General features: G+C 37.9%; 1 protein-coding gene across 1 annotated transcript in view; it reads left to right on the top strand.

The window, feature by feature from the left end:
- gramd2b.L (GRAM domain containing 2B L homeolog) overlaps positions 1–13,037 on the top strand; it is a gene marked incomplete at its 5' end in the record, with an annotated part of 29,583 nt that extends 16,546 nt beyond the window's left edge. The window contains 10 exon segments of the mRNA NM_001095481.1: positions 1,611–1,714; positions 2,146–2,241; positions 2,326–2,397; positions 2,908–2,991; positions 3,853–3,964; positions 4,090–4,197; positions 4,276–4,354; positions 7,674–7,778; positions 8,307–8,397; positions 11,596–13,037. Of these exon segments, the coding sequence (NP_001088950.1) occupies positions 1,611–1,714; positions 2,146–2,241; positions 2,326–2,397; positions 2,908–2,991; positions 3,853–3,964; positions 4,090–4,197; positions 4,276–4,354; positions 7,674–7,778; positions 8,307–8,397; positions 11,596–11,637 (893 nt within the window). The 3' untranslated portion in view covers positions 11,638–13,037.
- Between the last annotated feature and the right edge of the window lie 4,949 nt (positions 13,038–17,986).

The raw sequence follows: 17,986 nt of genomic DNA, 5'->3' as shown, positions 1-17,986 counted from the left end.
ACGTTACTTTCGTCTCAAAACAAGTAAAACCTTCTTTTTCCACTTTTTCCTTTCCATATTAGGGTTCGGTATTCGGCCGAAACGTTCATGAAGGATTCAGGGATTCGGCCGAATCCTAAATAGTAGAATACCTAATTACTGGAATGCAATGCCAGCCATACACACCTAAAATATTTATATATGTTAGTATGAAGGTTTAGGGTAGGGACACACTGGGCGATTTGGGGAGATTTAGTCGCCTGGCGACTAATCGCAGCGACTTTTCTCCCCTAATGCTTCCCCTCACTCTGCGCCTGGCTAAAATGAAAAATTGCCTGCGCTAATCACACGCGGCGATTCGTTTTCCGAAGTTGCCTCACGAGGAAACTTCGGGCGACTTCGGAAAACGAATCGCCGCGTGTGATTAGCGCAGGCGATTTTTCATTTTAGCCAGGCGCAGAGCGAGGGGAAGCATTTGGGGAAGATTGGTCGTGGAAAGTCGCGGCGATTAGTCGCCAGGCAACTAAATCTCCCCAAATCGCCCAGTGTGTCCCTACCCTTATGTTCTCCACCTGCAAGGTTTGTGGAAGTTAAATTTCAGATGCTCTTTATTATGTGCTTCCATCAGTTCATCTAGAAATGCAAATATTTGCTGAGCTGAATCCAGATATGATTTATAATGTAGTTCAGGGCTGTCCTTCTGGAGTTTGCATTCCAAGAAGCTGTTATGGCCCTCAGACTGCTCAAACTCCGCTGACCTCTGTGGATTGAATTCTTTTATTACCGTAGAGTCCTTACACGTGCAGTAGAGTGAATAACCGGTCTACAGAGTACACTGATATTTCCCTAGCTATTTTTGTTTTCAATGATTTTCTGACTGAAGGACTTGGAGGCCTATTTATAAAAATTCTGATTTGTGTTATTTTAGAGCCTTGACTAAACTCACATTTTAAAATGTGTGTACTTCTTTATTAAAACATCCAAATAAAAATCTCAAAACACAGAATGAACCTGAATATGATATACTCTTGATTATTTTTTTTTTTTTTCTTTTTTGTGCAATTAAAAAAAAAAAAAAAAAGTGAAGAAAACTTTGTAAAATATTGGTTACTGAGGTTTTAACAATTGTTGGATGGTGGTGCTTTTTAGATGGTGTAGTTTTATATATTTTAACCTTTTTTTTTTAAGATCAATAAATATTGAAAAAATGTGTTTTGAAACCTTTATCTGCATGCAAGATTTTTAATGCTAAAAAGTCGTGTAAAAAAAAAAAAATTAATTAAAAAAAAAATGACTTAATAAATTGGCCCCTTGTTGTCACTTACTGTATAATCATTTCAGAAGTCAATAGCCGAGTTGTAAAGATATAGTGCAACCAGTACAAAAAAATGAACCTTACAATTATATACTTAATTTTAAACCCTAATTTTGTAATGTAATAAAAATGGAAATTGTACACCAAATTGTATGCTTTTATTAGCTCTATAAATAGCAGTGCAATATTTACAGCTGTAGGGGTATAATGCCCTTAATTGCTGCAATTGTATCTAAATCCAAAACTCTCTACATTTTCAGCATTTTTGTTCCAAAATCTTATGTCTTAAATCTGATTTTATGTTCCCACCCCTCAGGTTTTACCTGCGCTTTACAAAAGGACCTTTTATACCAAGGAAAACTATACATTTCAGCACGCTGGGTTTGTTTCCATTCAAAGGTTTTCGGAAAGGACACAAAGGTTAGTAAAATGTTTGTAATCCTTTAGCTATAGGATTTATTCTATATATTTTTATTTTGTAGAAACTATAGCAATTTGTATTACCAGCATTTAGTGCTTTTTTTTCAACCCTGCAAATGATAGTTGGGGTCAAACTCAACTTTCATCTGCTACCATTTCAGTTCATGTGTGACTATAATTATGTAAGAAACAGGAAAACTATTTTTATTGACAAACACATTCATTAAGAATGGGCAGCTAACCTCAGGTATGAGGAAGATAACCTAATTGTCGTGACCGCTCCTAGCATTATTCAGCTCAGTTATGTAATGGAGGAATTATACAAACTCATTGCAATTATTTCTGACAATCTTTCTACTACTACTACTGTGCTATTTGTGTACAGTATATTGAATGTGTATACCTGATGCCAATGTGCTTCTTCTTTACAGATTACCATTCCTGTGCTCACCATAACTCATTTCAAGAAAACAAAAACTGCACTTCTTGTGCCAAATGCATTAGTGATCTCTACAATCACAGAAAGGGTACGTTGGCTTTGTTATTTCAATGTTTCCACTAGAGATTTTGTGACTGTTCATTTCTTTAACTGAGATTTTCTCTTTCTGCAGTTTATATTTGTGTCTTTGTTATCCCGAGATACAACATACAAGTTATTGAAATCTATCTGCGGTCATTTAGAGGTTGGTATATAGAGATTTTTTTTTTACAATTTGTATTATATATAATATTACACACTTTTTTTTTTTTTTTTCCCCCCCCCACCATTTCATCCACCTTTCTTCTCCCTGCAGTTTTAAAAAGCTATCAGTATGTTGGGGTAGGTTAGTTTCCAAAAATGTCTTATTGCTCATCTTTCTGTTTCTGTCATCCAAACCAGTGTTTAGTTGCTAGGACCCTTGTATCTGCTTAAATTCAAAATTGGTGAGCAACTCATATTACACAGCTGCGCTACATGGTTTAGAAAAGGAGCTATGTATAATTGAACATAATTTTTAGAATATGCTCATAAAAATTGTGTTTACACTTCACTGAGACATTAATTACTAATGATCAGTGAGTGCGTATTCCAATACATTTAATTTTTCAAGACACACTATAAGGAACAAAACTCTTCTTATAGTGTAAGGATGTGTGTAACTGTACAGTTTGCTCTTATTGCATGGTTTGATTTACTTTTATTTATTTCTCAGCTGGGTGGAAGCACTGGAAACAGTCCAAATCCTTCTCCTATTGAGCAAAGTTACAGAACAGACAGGCCCAACTCATTTCCCCTTGTAAGTAAAACTATTTTTTTCCCTTTGGTCATGGTGATTAAAAATAAATTATGGAAAAAACTCCATATTTTAAAATCACTGCAGGCAAGACTTTATATAGTGTGAGCTATTATACTGGCATACTATTATTGCCCACTCTAACAGATATTGTGACTAATATTAAGCAGCATACATGCAAGCAACTTTTTGTATGACCTGTAGAGTTTTATATTCTTATATTGCCATTTTTATTTGCATTTCGCAGAATAACATAGCTCTGTAGAAAACGGGGTCAAAAACTATTATTATAATAGTTTAATTCCACTGATGATCCTAATGTATGAGCTGTTACCTAATTTTCACAAACATTTCCCAGTCCTCTAGGATTTGCTACCACTTGGCCTGTAGCAATACATGTATGGGATCAGTTATCTGGAAACCAGTTATCCAGATTACGGAAAGGCTGTCTCCCATAGACTCCATTTTATCCAAATAATCAACATTTTTAAAAATGGTTTCCTTTTTCTCTATAATAGTAAAACAGTACCTTGTACGTGATCTAAACTGAAATATAATTAATCCTTATTGGATGCAAAACCAGCCTATTGGGTTTATTAAAAGTTACCATGATTATCTAATAGACTTAAGGTATGAAGATCCAAATTACTGAAACATCCATTATCCAGAAAACCCCAAGCATTCTGGATAACAGGTCCCATACAAGTTTTCCATGCTGATGGTGCGAAAACTTTACTATCTCTTATGGTGGCCATTTTTAATCCATGCATATTTAAGGGCCCTTGGTAGAAAAATGTGTTTCTGTATCCGCACCAGTTGTTGATATGGAGGACATTTAATTAATTTTCCCATGTTCATTTTTAGGATTTTAATGTAGACTTTTCGGAACTAGATGGCTTGATGCGACAAAGGAGAAATGATATTGAAGACTGCAGCAGTACTGGCTCCCAAAGCGCAGAGTCTGAAAACTCACAAGGTTGGTCTTTACTACTTATGGTGTAAAAATTTTTTCCCCCTTTTTTGAAGTTGTTAAATAACGCATGTTTAGAATACTGTGCAATAGGCTCTGAACTCTTACAAACGTGTTTGCTCTTTCGCTAGAATTCAGTCAATCTCAGAATGTACCAAAATCACAGCAAGTGCTAAACCAAGGTGATGTGTTCACAGTCCGAACGCAAGAGCGAATCGACATAACTGAACATAGGAAAGGTATGTATAATTATGGGTTTCCAGAGGTAGACACAGCACATTTCCAAGCCAACAGAAATTGATACTGTGTTTAAACAGGTCCTTGGCGGTTCTGGGCATGTCTGAATATTTGGAAGATGCTGTCAATGAATTCCCTGCTATTTATCTACGCAATTATGTAAGTGTTTGAACATACTTTTCACTTAAACTGTCTCTTAATGTGTTAGCAAACTCCTTATTTTTCATTAAAAAAGATTGCATGTTATCGGTCTGGTTTATTCCTCCTAAGTTTTGAATGAATGATCATCAGCTATGCACTGCGTTCTTAACCACAGTGTCGGACTGGGATACCAGGGGCCCACCCAAAAACCTTAGACCAGGGGCCCACCAAGAAAATTTAGACCAGGTGCCCACTCTCAGTACTATTCTTCCTCTCCTAGCTCAACCTCTATTTATAGTTTTACATACTATAATCTATTATTCCATCTATCTAGCATCTTTGTTCTCATAGAAATAGGGAATGGCCATGAAATTGGCCAAATGTTTAGCAGCTCAAGGGCCCACTGACACCTTGGCCCACCGGGAGTTTTCCTGGTATCCCGGTGGGCCCGTCCGACACTGCTTAACCATACACATTTAGTAGATATTTTTGATGCTACTATCAAACTCCTATAGAGCCTCATAAAGGGGCTTCATCATTAATGTTCTTGCCTTGCTCTAGCGCTTAGTAAGCCTGGTCACCATCTTATGTAGTCTAATCCGTTACATTATGCATATTATGTTCCATAAATCCTCATAAACAGGAAGCAAACTAAAGTAAAAAATATTTGCAGAATGGAAGCAAATTTAATTCTAACCAACATTCCAATATACATGAATACACTGAATTAAAAGTACATGCAGTTGCTATTGAAATCCATATGTCTTTTCTATTTCCTGCACTGCTGGTCCTGACTACATTTTCCATTTAAACAATATCCCAGTAGTCTGCTGTTCTCCATCCAAGATTATATTTCCACAATGCCTTGAATACTCCTGAGATGATTCTTCTTCTTCATGTCTAATAATCTGAGAACATGCAAAACATAATGGGAATTAGTCTTGCCTGTAGGGAACTGACTACTGCAACATTGTTTTAAATTGTACATGCCTGTATAACCAGTGCCAGCAGTACAGGTATTAGCAAGGAAGATACTTCATAAAAGACACCTATCATCCAAAAATGTCCCCCCACATATAAATAGATCCAGCACTCTGGTTGGGAGGAAACCAATCCCCTGCCCCCCCCCAAAAAAAAAACACCTGTGCCAGGAATGGGCTGCCAGTACGGGGGAACATGATGGGACACTAACTATAGTGTCCCAGCCTTTGTCCATTCTGTGCATGCGTGTGATATCATGCATGTGCATAATGAGCAATCGGGGAGACTCACTCATTATGCGAATGCATCTCACTAAACATGGCTGCCTCACTGGAAGCTCTCTCATGGTGTGGGTGGCGTAGTGCTTTATTGGGGGTATTATTATTTTAAATAAAAAAAAAGGTGCATTTTAAAATAGCAATTACATTTACAGATAATTTTGCATATAGCAGGCAACACTTACTGGTTACCTGTTTAAAAGCAAACCTCTCTGGTTGCTATGGGTTAGAGCACATAGGCAAATTGTGCCTTTTGTTACAAATAGAAGTGTTCGTTACAAAACAATTGTTACAATTTGATACATTGGTTGTGGATTATGTATCCAGGTCAACTACTCCTTTCAGAGAAAATCATATGCTGCACACTTTAATTCCTGATATAAATCGACAGATGAATGCCAAAGATTGGGCACCCCTGGATTACATATTTAGTTAAAAGTGAAAAGAAGGAAATTTAATTGTGCAGGAATCCGTTAGACAACCTACTTACATATGTTAATGCGCAGTTACATTTGATTTCACAAACTTTAAACACAGGAACAATGAAAATAGTTATTGAGGTGTTTGGATACCCTTCCAGTTTTTGCTGGGTCCCTTCCCCCTAATTACCTCATTATGAGGCGTTGCATATTGACAATTGCAGAGCTTAATAACATCTGTCACCCCAAACGTTGGGCTGTGACTCGACAACCATGAGCTCTTATTAAGAACTGAGTGAGGATCTGGAAATGATGCCTACAAGCAGGGAAAGGCTACACAAAGTTTGCAAACTTTCCCAAAAATTTCCACTAAATTCCCAAAATAACCATGTTTGTTTTGAGGAAAAAAAGGGCTAGTGTTTGATTACAAAAAAAAACAAAAACCCTTGTCTACTGTTCTACAAAGAGGTGGATCCCCCATGGTTTGGTGTTGTGTAGCAGTCAGTGGAACAGGGATTGTATGTGTAGAGGGAAGAATGGATTCCACCAAATATCTGCAAATTAGGGTATTCAGCTCCTTCAACCAGACCATAATCCTAAACATGCCTCAAAAGCCTCCATGAGCTACTTGCAGAAAAGCAAGCTTACTGTCCCTGACTTAAACGCCACTGAAAATTTTAAACATTCAAGATGGCTCAATAAGATCTTAGAATTTGAAGTAGTGTGCCAGAAAGAGTAGGCAAGAATCCCTAAATATGAATTGAAAGACTTAACAGGAATTAGCAGGATTACAAAGTGTGATCTGTAACAAAGGGGGAATAACTAAATACTGATTTACGAGGGTGTCCCAAACATTTGTACATGCCACAGTTATGGTTTTCTTTTTCTCTGACGTTTGTGAAATAAAATGTAACTGAATTAACAACTGCAAAAATGTTGTTTTTAAAACAGATTCCTGCTGTCCGTTTACTACATTTCATACAATATTACAGATTTATATGCACTCCTGTGTTTTGATAAGAATGTGTTGATTTTTATTTAAAGGAATAGTTCAGTGTGAAAATAAAAACTGGGTAAAGAGGCTGTGCAAAATAAAAAATGTTTCTAATATAGTTAGTTAGCCAAATATGTAATATATAAAGGCTGGAGTGAACAGATGTCTAATAAAACAGCCAGAATCCAACTTCCTGCTTTTCAGCTCTATAACTCTGAGCTAGTCAGCGACTTGAAGGGGGGCCACCTGCTACATTTCTGTTCAGTGAGTTTGTAATTGATCCTCAGCATTCAGCTCAGATTCAAAAGCAACAGATATGACCCATGTGGCCCCCCCCTCAAGTCTCTGATTGGTTACTGCCTGGTAACCAGGGTAACCAGTCAGTGTAAACCAAGAGAGCTGAAAAACAGGAAGTAGTGTTCTGACTGACATGTTATACATCAAATCACTCCAGCCTTTATACATTACATTTTTGCCTAACTAACTATATTAGAAACATTTTTTATTTGGCACAGTCTATTTACCCAGTTTTTATTTTTACACTGAACAATTCCTTTAAGGCCAGTGTTTTGTGAATATGTATGTAAATGTCTGTGTATGTAGACAAACTATAATCAGATCAGTGCTTCAGTTTAATTTCCCATGCTATGTTTTTTATCCTTTAGTGTGTGCATTCTCCTTTTCTCAACTTTATATATGCATTCAAGAATTGAACACTTGGAAGAGAGGCTGTCTTTAACGGGCTCCACTAAAGATTCTCAATTAAATCTGTAAGCATTTGGGGGTTTTTTTTCTCCATGGGCCATTATGTCATAGGGGCTTAATTGGACCAAAACAATTTACTCTAGAAAATTACTACAAATTTGAAAAGGACCGCAAAGATCTGGTTGCTTGGGAGCGCTGTGCCACTTTATCAAATTCACCTATTGTCACCTATGCATGACAGTAATAGCCAATGCAGACTGGCATAGAGGGGTAGCACTTAAGGTGTATCAGACTGACAGCAACGATGATCAACCAAGCTTAAAGAAAAATTAAAATGTAAAATGGATTTGACAGCCAGTTGGGGCAGTGGGTTTCTGGGCAACATACAACCAGTTGTAGTAGTTACTGTAGCTTTTATTTTCAAAATGAAATGTATTTAATACAAAACTATTTCTTCTTATTGGTGGCCATTTTTCTGCAATGTTAGCATCATCACATCCACACATTTATGTAACCGCACAGTCCATGCATTATACAAAGCAGCGTCCTTATTGATGGTTGATGTGAAGTAATTGTTGTTTGTTTATTTATAGATGGTCTGTAGAAAAAGCTGTGGAAGGCTGGCCAATCAATTTTAATACCATATGTGGTGAATTAACAGACAATTTGGAAAAGCTAGACAAGGTAGTGTATCCATGTCCACTATTCTGCACACACTATCCAGTTCTGTATGGTTGCTCAGAACCATACGTTAAAATATTCAGAAACTATTTGGGTTGCCACTTTTTGTAGGCCAGATATTGATCAGGCAGGTGTTGCATTGTCCACATTGATGTGTTGATGCAGTCGTCTCCTAACAGAGCGAGGTACTTGCTAAATGAGACAATCCTTATTTGTTTGGCCCCCTTTAGAGTAATGGTTCACTTAACACTGTGGCAAGGCCCGAGCATAGGGTCGCACAGCTAGAGGGGCTACATGCCTCTGTAACTAATAGCACTTGAATGAGATCCTGTTGGGGCAGGGGTATTGTAGAGGATGGCTTCCTGTGCATCCCATTCCCCCCCCCCCCTCCGTACATGCGATCCTGAGGGGGGCTGGGCAGCAGGGTGCAGGTAACAATGGGAGCTGGATGATGCCGGCCTCTGGTTGCCCACACATGAAAATCTACATTTTGCTGTCATGGACCCATTGGGTGTAGGGTTGCCACCTGGCCGGTAAAAATGATGCTTGATGCCAATGTTATTAATAGGAAAAAACTGCAAGAATATAGGAAGGCCGGTATTTTTTTCCAGAAAAGGTGGCAACCCTAAATGGGTGTAATGAAAAGTTTGATCCAGTTTAAGAAACTCAAATCAGCCAATAGGCAGGTTACATTTGCTGGGCTGCTATTTGAAAGCAAGCCTCTAAAGGTTGCCAGTGGCATAACTATATTGGAAGCAGACCCTGTGGTTGTGGGAGGCTGGACCCTGGGGTCTGCTTACTATATAGCATTTAATCTACCCTCTTCTTCTTTAAATTGTGGTGTGATCACCCATGTGCGCATGTAGCAAGGTTGGGGGGGGCCTTGCTTTGTGGGAGGGGTTGGAGGGGAAGCCGCTTTGGGTGTACTGGCCCCCTTCTGAAGATTCTTTTGGTGGGGGGGGGGCGCTGGTGGTTTCTGTAGGTTACTAGGAGCAAACTGGATGCTTTATTTGATTTGAACATACTATTGTTTCATTATTTGTACTATATCTAGCTCAGGGGTAGGCAACCCGAGGCTCCAGAGCCTCATGCGGCTCTTCACCCTGCTTGCTGCGGCTCGGTCTTGCGGCTTTGTCTGTCACGTCGTCTATACAGCCCTATAACCTGCTGGCAGCTTCTTGAGTGTGCGACCGCGGTAAGGTAACGGTTAGCTTACCACGGTCGCACACTCAGGAAGCCTCCAGTAGGAGCGAGGGCTGTATAGACGTCCCAGGAGTGACAGGCAAGACTGAGCCGCAGCAATATGATTCATCATGGTCATGTGGTCACACACTCAAGACAAGAGAGAGAAGATCATCATGGAGCTTCAGAAACAGAAGTCACATTAAACAGATGAGAACACTAGCATTTAATAGGGCTATTCAGTGTTTAATTTATTTCAAAGTAGGCCTACACATACACACTGCACTTCTGTTTGTTGTATTCTTTTGTTGTAACAGTTAAAATTAAAAAAAGGTTGCAACTTTTAAAAGTTTATTAGCTGTGTTATGTTTTGCTCCCGACTATTTTTCTTTAGTGGAAGAGGGAGCAAAATAGCTCTTTTGATAGTAAAGGTTGCTGACCCCTGATCTAGCTGCTCTGATTTTCATTTAGCAGTCCTCCTTCTTTATTTAATTTTATTTTTGTGTAGCTGCTCATTGATGTTTCTAATGTCAGGGGTAAGCTTATTAATGTACTATGGCAATATTCTTATCAACCCTCTTGGGGGGGGGGGGGCTTTTTTTCAAAGGCAACATTAATTATTCTTTAACTGTCAAAGTTAAATTTTTCTGTCCCGTGTAGTCGGAATTGCCCAACCCTGTTTTTAAGTCTGCTGTTTGACTACTGCAAAATAAATAAATGTCTCTTTATTTTCCTTGCCAAACCAAGCCGGAAAGTCAAACAAGATCAGATCTGAGCGATAAAGAAACATTTCTTTTTCTAGTCCAAGCTAATTTTTTTTATTTACCGTAACTTTTTTTTGTATTCTGCAGTTAATTGTTCCGTATTGTATATTGTTGTTTCTATATAGTAATGACGAGTTAGAGTAACATAGATGGCGTAGTATATCATCCTACATGTCAATATAGGACACTGCACCATATTGAATGTTTAGGGAGTTTATTGATCCAGTTGTAGGAATTAGAAATACCCTGTAGCTGTTTGCACTAATCCAAAATATCAAATGTCTAGTTGTCTAACTTGTACAGGTATGGGATCCATTATCCAGAAAACTGTTATCCAGAAAGCTCCAAATTACAGAATGGCCATCTCCTATAGATTATCCTATATATAGATCCTATATTTTATCCAAATCCCATTTTTTAAAAAATGATTTCCTTTTTCTCTTTAATGATAAAACAGTAGCTTGTAATTGGTCCAAACTAAGACCATTAATCCTTATTGGAAGCAAAACCAGCCTATTGGATTTATTTAATGTTTACTTGATTTATATGGATAATAGGTTCCATACCTGTATCAAGTAGGTTGAACTAAAGTTGTTATGGAAGGCAGAACTTGGAATTAAAGGAGAAGGAAACCCTAAAAATGAATAGGACTAAAAATGCCGTGTTTTATATACTGAATTTATTGCACCAGCCAAAAGTTTCAGCTTCTCAAATAGCAGCAATGATCCAGGACTTCAAACTTGTCACAGGGGGTCACCATCTTGGAAACTGTCTGCAACACTCACATGTTCAGTGGGCTCTGGGCAGCTGTTGAGAAGCTAAGCTTAGGAGTTGTTGCAAATTATCAAGCAGAAAATGAGGTTGGCCTATAATATAAGCTGATGCTACAGGGCTAATTATTAAATTGTAATGCTAGTTGCACTGGTTTCTGAGCTGCTATGTAGTAATTATACATATTAATTACTAATCAGCCTTATATTGTGACATTTCTATTCTATGTGTACTGTATATTGTGAGTTGGTCCCTAAGCTCAGTAAGTGACAGCAGCACAGAGCATGTGCAGTGAATCAGAAAAGAAGATGGGGAGCTACTGGGGCATCTTTGGAGACACAGATCTTTACTGCTAAAGGGCTGTGGTTACCTGGGGCTGGTAGCCCAAAACATAATGTACAACATTTCTAGTCCTTTCCTTGTCCTTTAATTTGATGTGACTTCCCCTACCAGTGGCTAATTCGTATGTTTATATTTCTTTCAGATCCAAAGGAATCTACAAAAACTCCTGGAAGATTCTGAATAGCTTTAGATGAGCTTAAAGATGGACGGACCTTTATAATGAAGTCATTGTTGCACCCAGAAGCCTTCAGATAAGCCACTGCTGGACGGGGGCCGTACTACTGAATCTGTTCAGGAAGCCGTAGCTTCTATCTCAGGAAGATTTGTTCAGTAGATAAAACCATGATCACTAGCTTTATATAGGAATAATAATATTTCAATTCACTGTGAAGATAATGGACTAAATATTTTGCACATGACTAATTCATAACAAACACTCCTTTTTTTATGTGTTCTTTATCTCTAGTGGTTGGTGTAAGCCAAAGATATGATACTTTTGTTCTTTGGGTCTTGTGTTCCAGTTCAAGCAAAACCAAACAGCCATTTTGGACCTATAGGGTAATGTAAAAGTTTGGGGAGGGGGAGACTGTCCCTTTGCCATGATTGTTTGTTTCAAAGACAATTATAGAAATGTTTTATTATTATTAAAATGTACATTCACCTGTAGTGTAAAATCACACAGCAGAGCTCAACGCTTGCAAAGTAGAACAAGATACAAATATGTCGGCCTCATTCCACTGCTAATGTGTGGTTTCTGTGACCACGTGTTTTGCACACTAAATAGGGTGGCCGCCGCATACACTATAACAATGGTTTCTCAAAAACATTTCATGCAGGTTCTTCATTTTCATTTTTTTTTTTTTTCATGTTCTGTGTCCATGCCGTACTGTTACAGCAACGCTGATTTTGTGTGGCTTTTTCCTACAATGTTACTATATTTTGAATTATAAAGATTTCAGCACTTTTTTTTTTTTTTTTATGTATATCCAAAACAATGTTGACATGGTTTGCGCCAGCTATAGCAATTCATAGCAACCAATCAGTTGGTTGTCATGGGTTACTAGACCTGTGGCTTATACTCAACCAACTAGTGTTTTTGCTACAGTTAGCAATTCCTGTTTGACTTTGCAGTTCCCTGTTTCACTGTGTTACTCGTGTGGCTTCTATAGTCAAATATACTGTTTTAGCTCCAGTTATTTTAATCCTCATTAGCATTATCATCGCCTTTCTAAGATTGAACTGTATTGGAGTTTATTTTTTCGTGAAAAAGTAATTTATTAAATAAAATGGGAGCAAGGCATTCTATGTCATGGTGCTTAATTTCAAATGATGTACAGCAAAAATAAAGGTTAAGTGGTACATATCAAAACATGCATTATTTATTATGCCTTTTTAAAGCAACATGTCCCAAAGACAGATCGTATTGTTTCATAAGGCATTAAGTGTGCTGTATAGGAGCAATGCCGGTTCAATATAAATGTTTAATAAAAATTAATAGAAAATTGTTAACCTTTTAGCCATTTCTGTGAAATGTACAGTATGTCAGATTGCTACTTTTGGTAAATAAACGTAAGTTATCCGAGATTTGTGACTTTTTATTTAAGCTGTGTTTGTGTTCTGTTCTGTAAATCATGTAGAGATTTAGATGGGGGGGAAATGGAAGTAAAAATACTAGGGATCCACTATTTTGGATTCAGCCAAACCCCTAAATTTTTGCGATGATTCAGCCAAATACTGAACTGGATCTTAATTTGCATATGCAAATTTGTGTTTGGCCCGGGCAGAAGGAAGTAATGTTCTGGCTATTATGTTAGACATCCAGTCACTCCAGCCTTTATACATTACATTTTTGGCTAACTAAATTAGAAACATTTTTTTTATTTTGCACTGCATATCTATTTACCCAGTTTTTATTTTTATACTGAACAATTCCTTTACGGAAATATAATGCCCCCCCCTTTTATAATTATAGCAAAGGTGAATTCAGAAATTGGCAAAATTGTAATGAGGAGTCTACGAACCAAGCTACTAGGGTGCACCCAGTGTGTAGTGAGCGGGTACATAGAGGGTTGAAATGTGTTGTTAAAGGTAGACACTAGAATTAAAATAAAACTGATTAATATTAATTATAATTAATCGTAGAATTATTATATATTGGTTATTCACAATACAAGGAGAAACACCCATTTTTGTCCACTACGCCTGTGAATTGCTGTGCATACTCCCCAAATCGTTTAGGGGGCTGCTGGCTGCAATTCGTTAAAACAGTTCAATGCCAATGAGCTGCATTAGCCAGAATAATTTGCCCTTTTTTTGCTCGGCAGAGTTATCATTGGAATGAGTTCTCACCCAATCTAATGATACCAGTGACACCTTCACAAAGTCATGCAGGCACATAGGAATAGCCACCAAGGTCATTGTACTTATTTACTGCACAGGAAGATTCCATCCTTGCACAATCAATAACAGGGCATGTGTATTCTATAGATAATTACCCCGGAAGGCTTTCTGACAAAGCTGTAACTGGTTTTTTTTTTATCACCACAGAATGAGGCACAATGTATTCGAATTTCTTAGAGTAAAAAAAATGCATGAAATGCGTAGGGCCCATGGAGATGTGTAAATTTTAAATTATACAAATGAATATTATTTTTACTTTATTTGCATTGGCCCTGGTGGTTCCTTTGAGTACCAGATAGACCCATTTGCTTTGCTAATTTTGTTTTACATTCCCACTCTCTGAGGCTCTGGGGCTGGTGCACCTGGACCACTAGTTCCACTTGGTGAGTTATCGACTGGCACTGTAGCACATCTTCTCCTCTCTTTCTTGTATATTTATACTGCATCCATGCAAAGGTTTATGGAGGCTTTAAAGTACTACTGGATGTCATCACCTCTGAACTAGAAGGCACTTTCACCGGTTTTTATTCACTGTCTCTGTTTACAGCCTTGGATGTTCATGACATTTGTTGCCACCTACTTCAACTTTTACCTCCTGTCTTTAGATTTTGATTGTGCACTTCTTCCCCATGCTTAACGGTCTATCGGCCTTGACCACTTTGCTTCTTCTTTATTCCTGCATAGATTCAGCTCCTCAGGATTTTCTGCCCACTTGAGAGGCACATCATGGGATATTATGCTTTTTACCATAGCAACAACAAACTCCAGATGAAATCCCTTTCATGGGGTATAACCAGGTGAATGATGAAGTTGTGTCCAAAAGAAAGGGCAATGAGCATCATGAGAGGGTTCATATATTAATACAGACTTGATTACTACCATCAGGTTGGCAGTAGTTCTAGTTACAGTGGTGTGAAAAACTATTTGCCCCCTTCCTGATTTCTTATTCTTTTGCATGTTTGTCACACTTAAATGTTTTTGCTCATCAAAAACCGTTAACTATTAGTCAAAGATAACATAATTCAACACAAAATGCAGTTTTTAAATGAAGTTTTACGTTATTAAGGGAGAAAAAAAACTCCAAATCTACTTGGGCCTGTGTGAAAAAGTGATTGCCCCCCTTGTTAAAAAATAACTTAACTGTGGTTTATCACACCTGAGTTCAATTTCAAAGGTTATAAAGCCATTTCTAAAGCTTTGGGACTCCAGCGAACCACAGTGAGAGCCATTATCCACAAATGGCAAAAACATGGAACAGTGGTGAACCTTCCCAGGAGTGGCCGGCCGACCAAAATTACCCCAAGAGCGCAGAGACAACTCATCCGAGAGGCCACAAAAGACCCCAGGACAACATCTAAAGAACTGCAGGCCTCATTTGCCTCAATTAAGGTCAGTGTTCATGACTCCACCATAAGAAAGAGACTGGGCAAAAACGGCCTGCATGGCAGATTTCCAAGGCGCAAACCACTTTTAAGCAAAAAGAACATTAAGGCTCGTCTCAATTTTGCTAAAAAACATCTAAATGATTGCCAAGACTTTTGGGAAAATACCTTGTGGACCGACGAGACAAAAGTTGAACTTTTTGGAAGGTGCGCGTCCCGTTATATCTGGCGTAAAAGTAACACAGCATTTCAGAAAAAGAACATCATACCAACAGTAAAATATGGTGGTGGTAGTGTGATGGTCTGGGCTTGTTTTGCTGCTTCAGGACCTGGAAGACTTGCTGTGATAGATGGAACCATGAATTCTACTGTCTACCAAAAAATCCTGAAGGAGAATGTCCGGCCATCTGTTTGTCAACTCAAGCTGAAGCGATCTTGGGTGCTGCAGCAGGACAATGACCCAAAACACACCAGCAAATCCACCTCTGAATGGCTGAAGAAAAACAAAATGAAGACTTTGGAGTGGCCTAGTCAAAGTCCTGACCTGAATCCTATTGAGATGTTGTGGCATGACCTTAAAAAGGCGGTTCATGCTAGAAAACCCTCAAATAAAGCTGAATTACAACAATTCTGCAAAGATGAGTGGGCCAAAATTCCTCCAGAGCGCTGTAAAAGACTCGCTGCAAGTTATCGCAAACGCTTGATTGCAGTTATTGCTGCTAAGGGTGGCCCAACCAGTTATTAGGTTCAGGGGGCAATTACTTTTTCACACAGGTTTGGATTTCTTTTCTCCCTAAATAATAAAAACCCTCATTTAAAAACTGCATTTTGTGTTTACTTGTGTTATCTTTGACTAATCTTTGATTAATAGTTAAATGTGTTTGATGATCAGAAACATTTTGTGTGACAAACATGCAAAAGAATAAGAAATCAGGAGGGGGCAAATAGTTTTTCACACCACTGTATATCTAGTGATGGGCGAATTTATTCGCCAGGCATGGATTTGTGGCAAATTTCCGGATTTCACCGACTGCAAATGTTTTCATGAAACTGCATTGAATATTCGCAGTGGAAAACTTGCTGCAGCAAAAAAATTGTTGCTCGTCAAAATTGTCGCACGTCTAAATTATTAGGACGCCCATAATGCATTTGCGCGTATAAAAGTTATCGCTCGTGTCAAAGTTGACGCACGTCAAAATAATTTTGACGCCCAGTGCGTTTCACAAAATTTTTGTCGTCTTGCTAATTTTTCTGGAGTTTTGCTAATTTTTCGGCATAGCAAACAGGACAGATTCTCCCATCACTAGTTATATACAGTGAAATCTTGGTAATTAAATATTTGATAGCATATACTTTATGGCACTATACCATATGAGACTATATGAGTATATATTATATGGGACTTTTATGGCTCATCCTTATTTGCAAATGTATTCTGCTGTCTTAAAATACCAACAGGATTATTCAATAATGGGTCGGATTCAATTCAGTGAGAAAAAGTTATCTCATGGCTTATCATAAAAAATCATGAATGAGATTCAATTTGAGGAGAAAGAAATGTTTCTCCTAATTAGGTTCCAGTTTTTTTACATAGACTTCAGAAGAGTTTTCATGTGATAAACCTTTTTCTCAAGGAAATGAATCTGGCCCAATATGTGCGCAGTCAGCTACAGGTCTAGTGATCTATAGACACAAACCATTTAACGGTCACCCGTTTCAAGCGAATATCTTATTGGTTGCTGTGGTTACTGCACCTGGGCAAAACTTGTTTATTATAAATAAAATTAGGAATATCTTAGCTGTAGCAGCCATAGCATTAACAAAGATACTGTATTAAGGGTAGTTTGGGGGCTACCTGAAGCATACTAATACAGAAAGAGTGGTTAATATTCACAGCAATCCTCCTCAATAGTAGCGATGGGTGAATAAATTCGCCAGGCGTGAATTTACAGCAAATTTTGCATTTCGCCGCCGGCCAATACATTTCCCAAATCTGCACCACACTGGAAAATGTGGGCGCGTATTAGAATAGTCGCGGTCATAAAAATTGTTGTGCGTCAAAATTATTCGGACGGCCATTGATTTTAATGCATTTGGACAAAATAGACATGCGTATAAAAATTGTCAGGGGCGCCAAAATTTGTCTGTTGATTTCAATGCGGTTGGCAAATTTTTCTCCGATTTGCACACTTCACTGGAAATTTGCTGATTTTTCCGCAAAGACAAATTCGCCCATTACGACTCAATTGCAAACAGCATGCAGTAGAATTAACTGAATGGGGAATCCATGGCGAATGTTAACATTTAATGCTGATTACTCGGGCAAATATTGCATAATAATGTTGCATTGCTTCACTCATATTTACTTCAAGATGGGTGACTTCGTTTATTTATTCACTATGGTCATATTACTGTGGCTGGATGCAGAGTTTACTATGAACTATATTTCTGGCTTTTAACATAATAGTAGTAACCTACCTGTGTAGTGCTGCAAATAATAAAATTAAAATAAAATTTCAAACATTATACAAGAAATTTTTTTATCTTAATTTTCACATTGTTTTTTGATTGCACTTTTTCGGTTCAAATTATCCTTCGTGAACTATAGTTTAGTCCCCCCTCTCTGATTAAAAAAATATACAGATAACTGAACATTATCAAGTGACCTGCTATAGTGGCAGCAAAACCAGAAGATCAGAAGATCCTACAAACAAAAACTTCTATTGCAAAAATCATGTCAGGTACAAAAAT

Source organism: Xenopus laevis, chromosome 1L (assembly GCF_017654675.1).
Source record: "Xenopus laevis strain J_2021 chromosome 1L, Xenopus_laevis_v10.1, whole genome shotgun sequence".
Taxonomy (NCBI): domain Eukaryota; kingdom Metazoa; phylum Chordata; class Amphibia; order Anura; family Pipidae; genus Xenopus; species Xenopus laevis.
The sequence above is the reverse complement of the archived record's forward strand: the minus strand, read 5'-3'. Positions and strand labels throughout refer to the sequence as shown.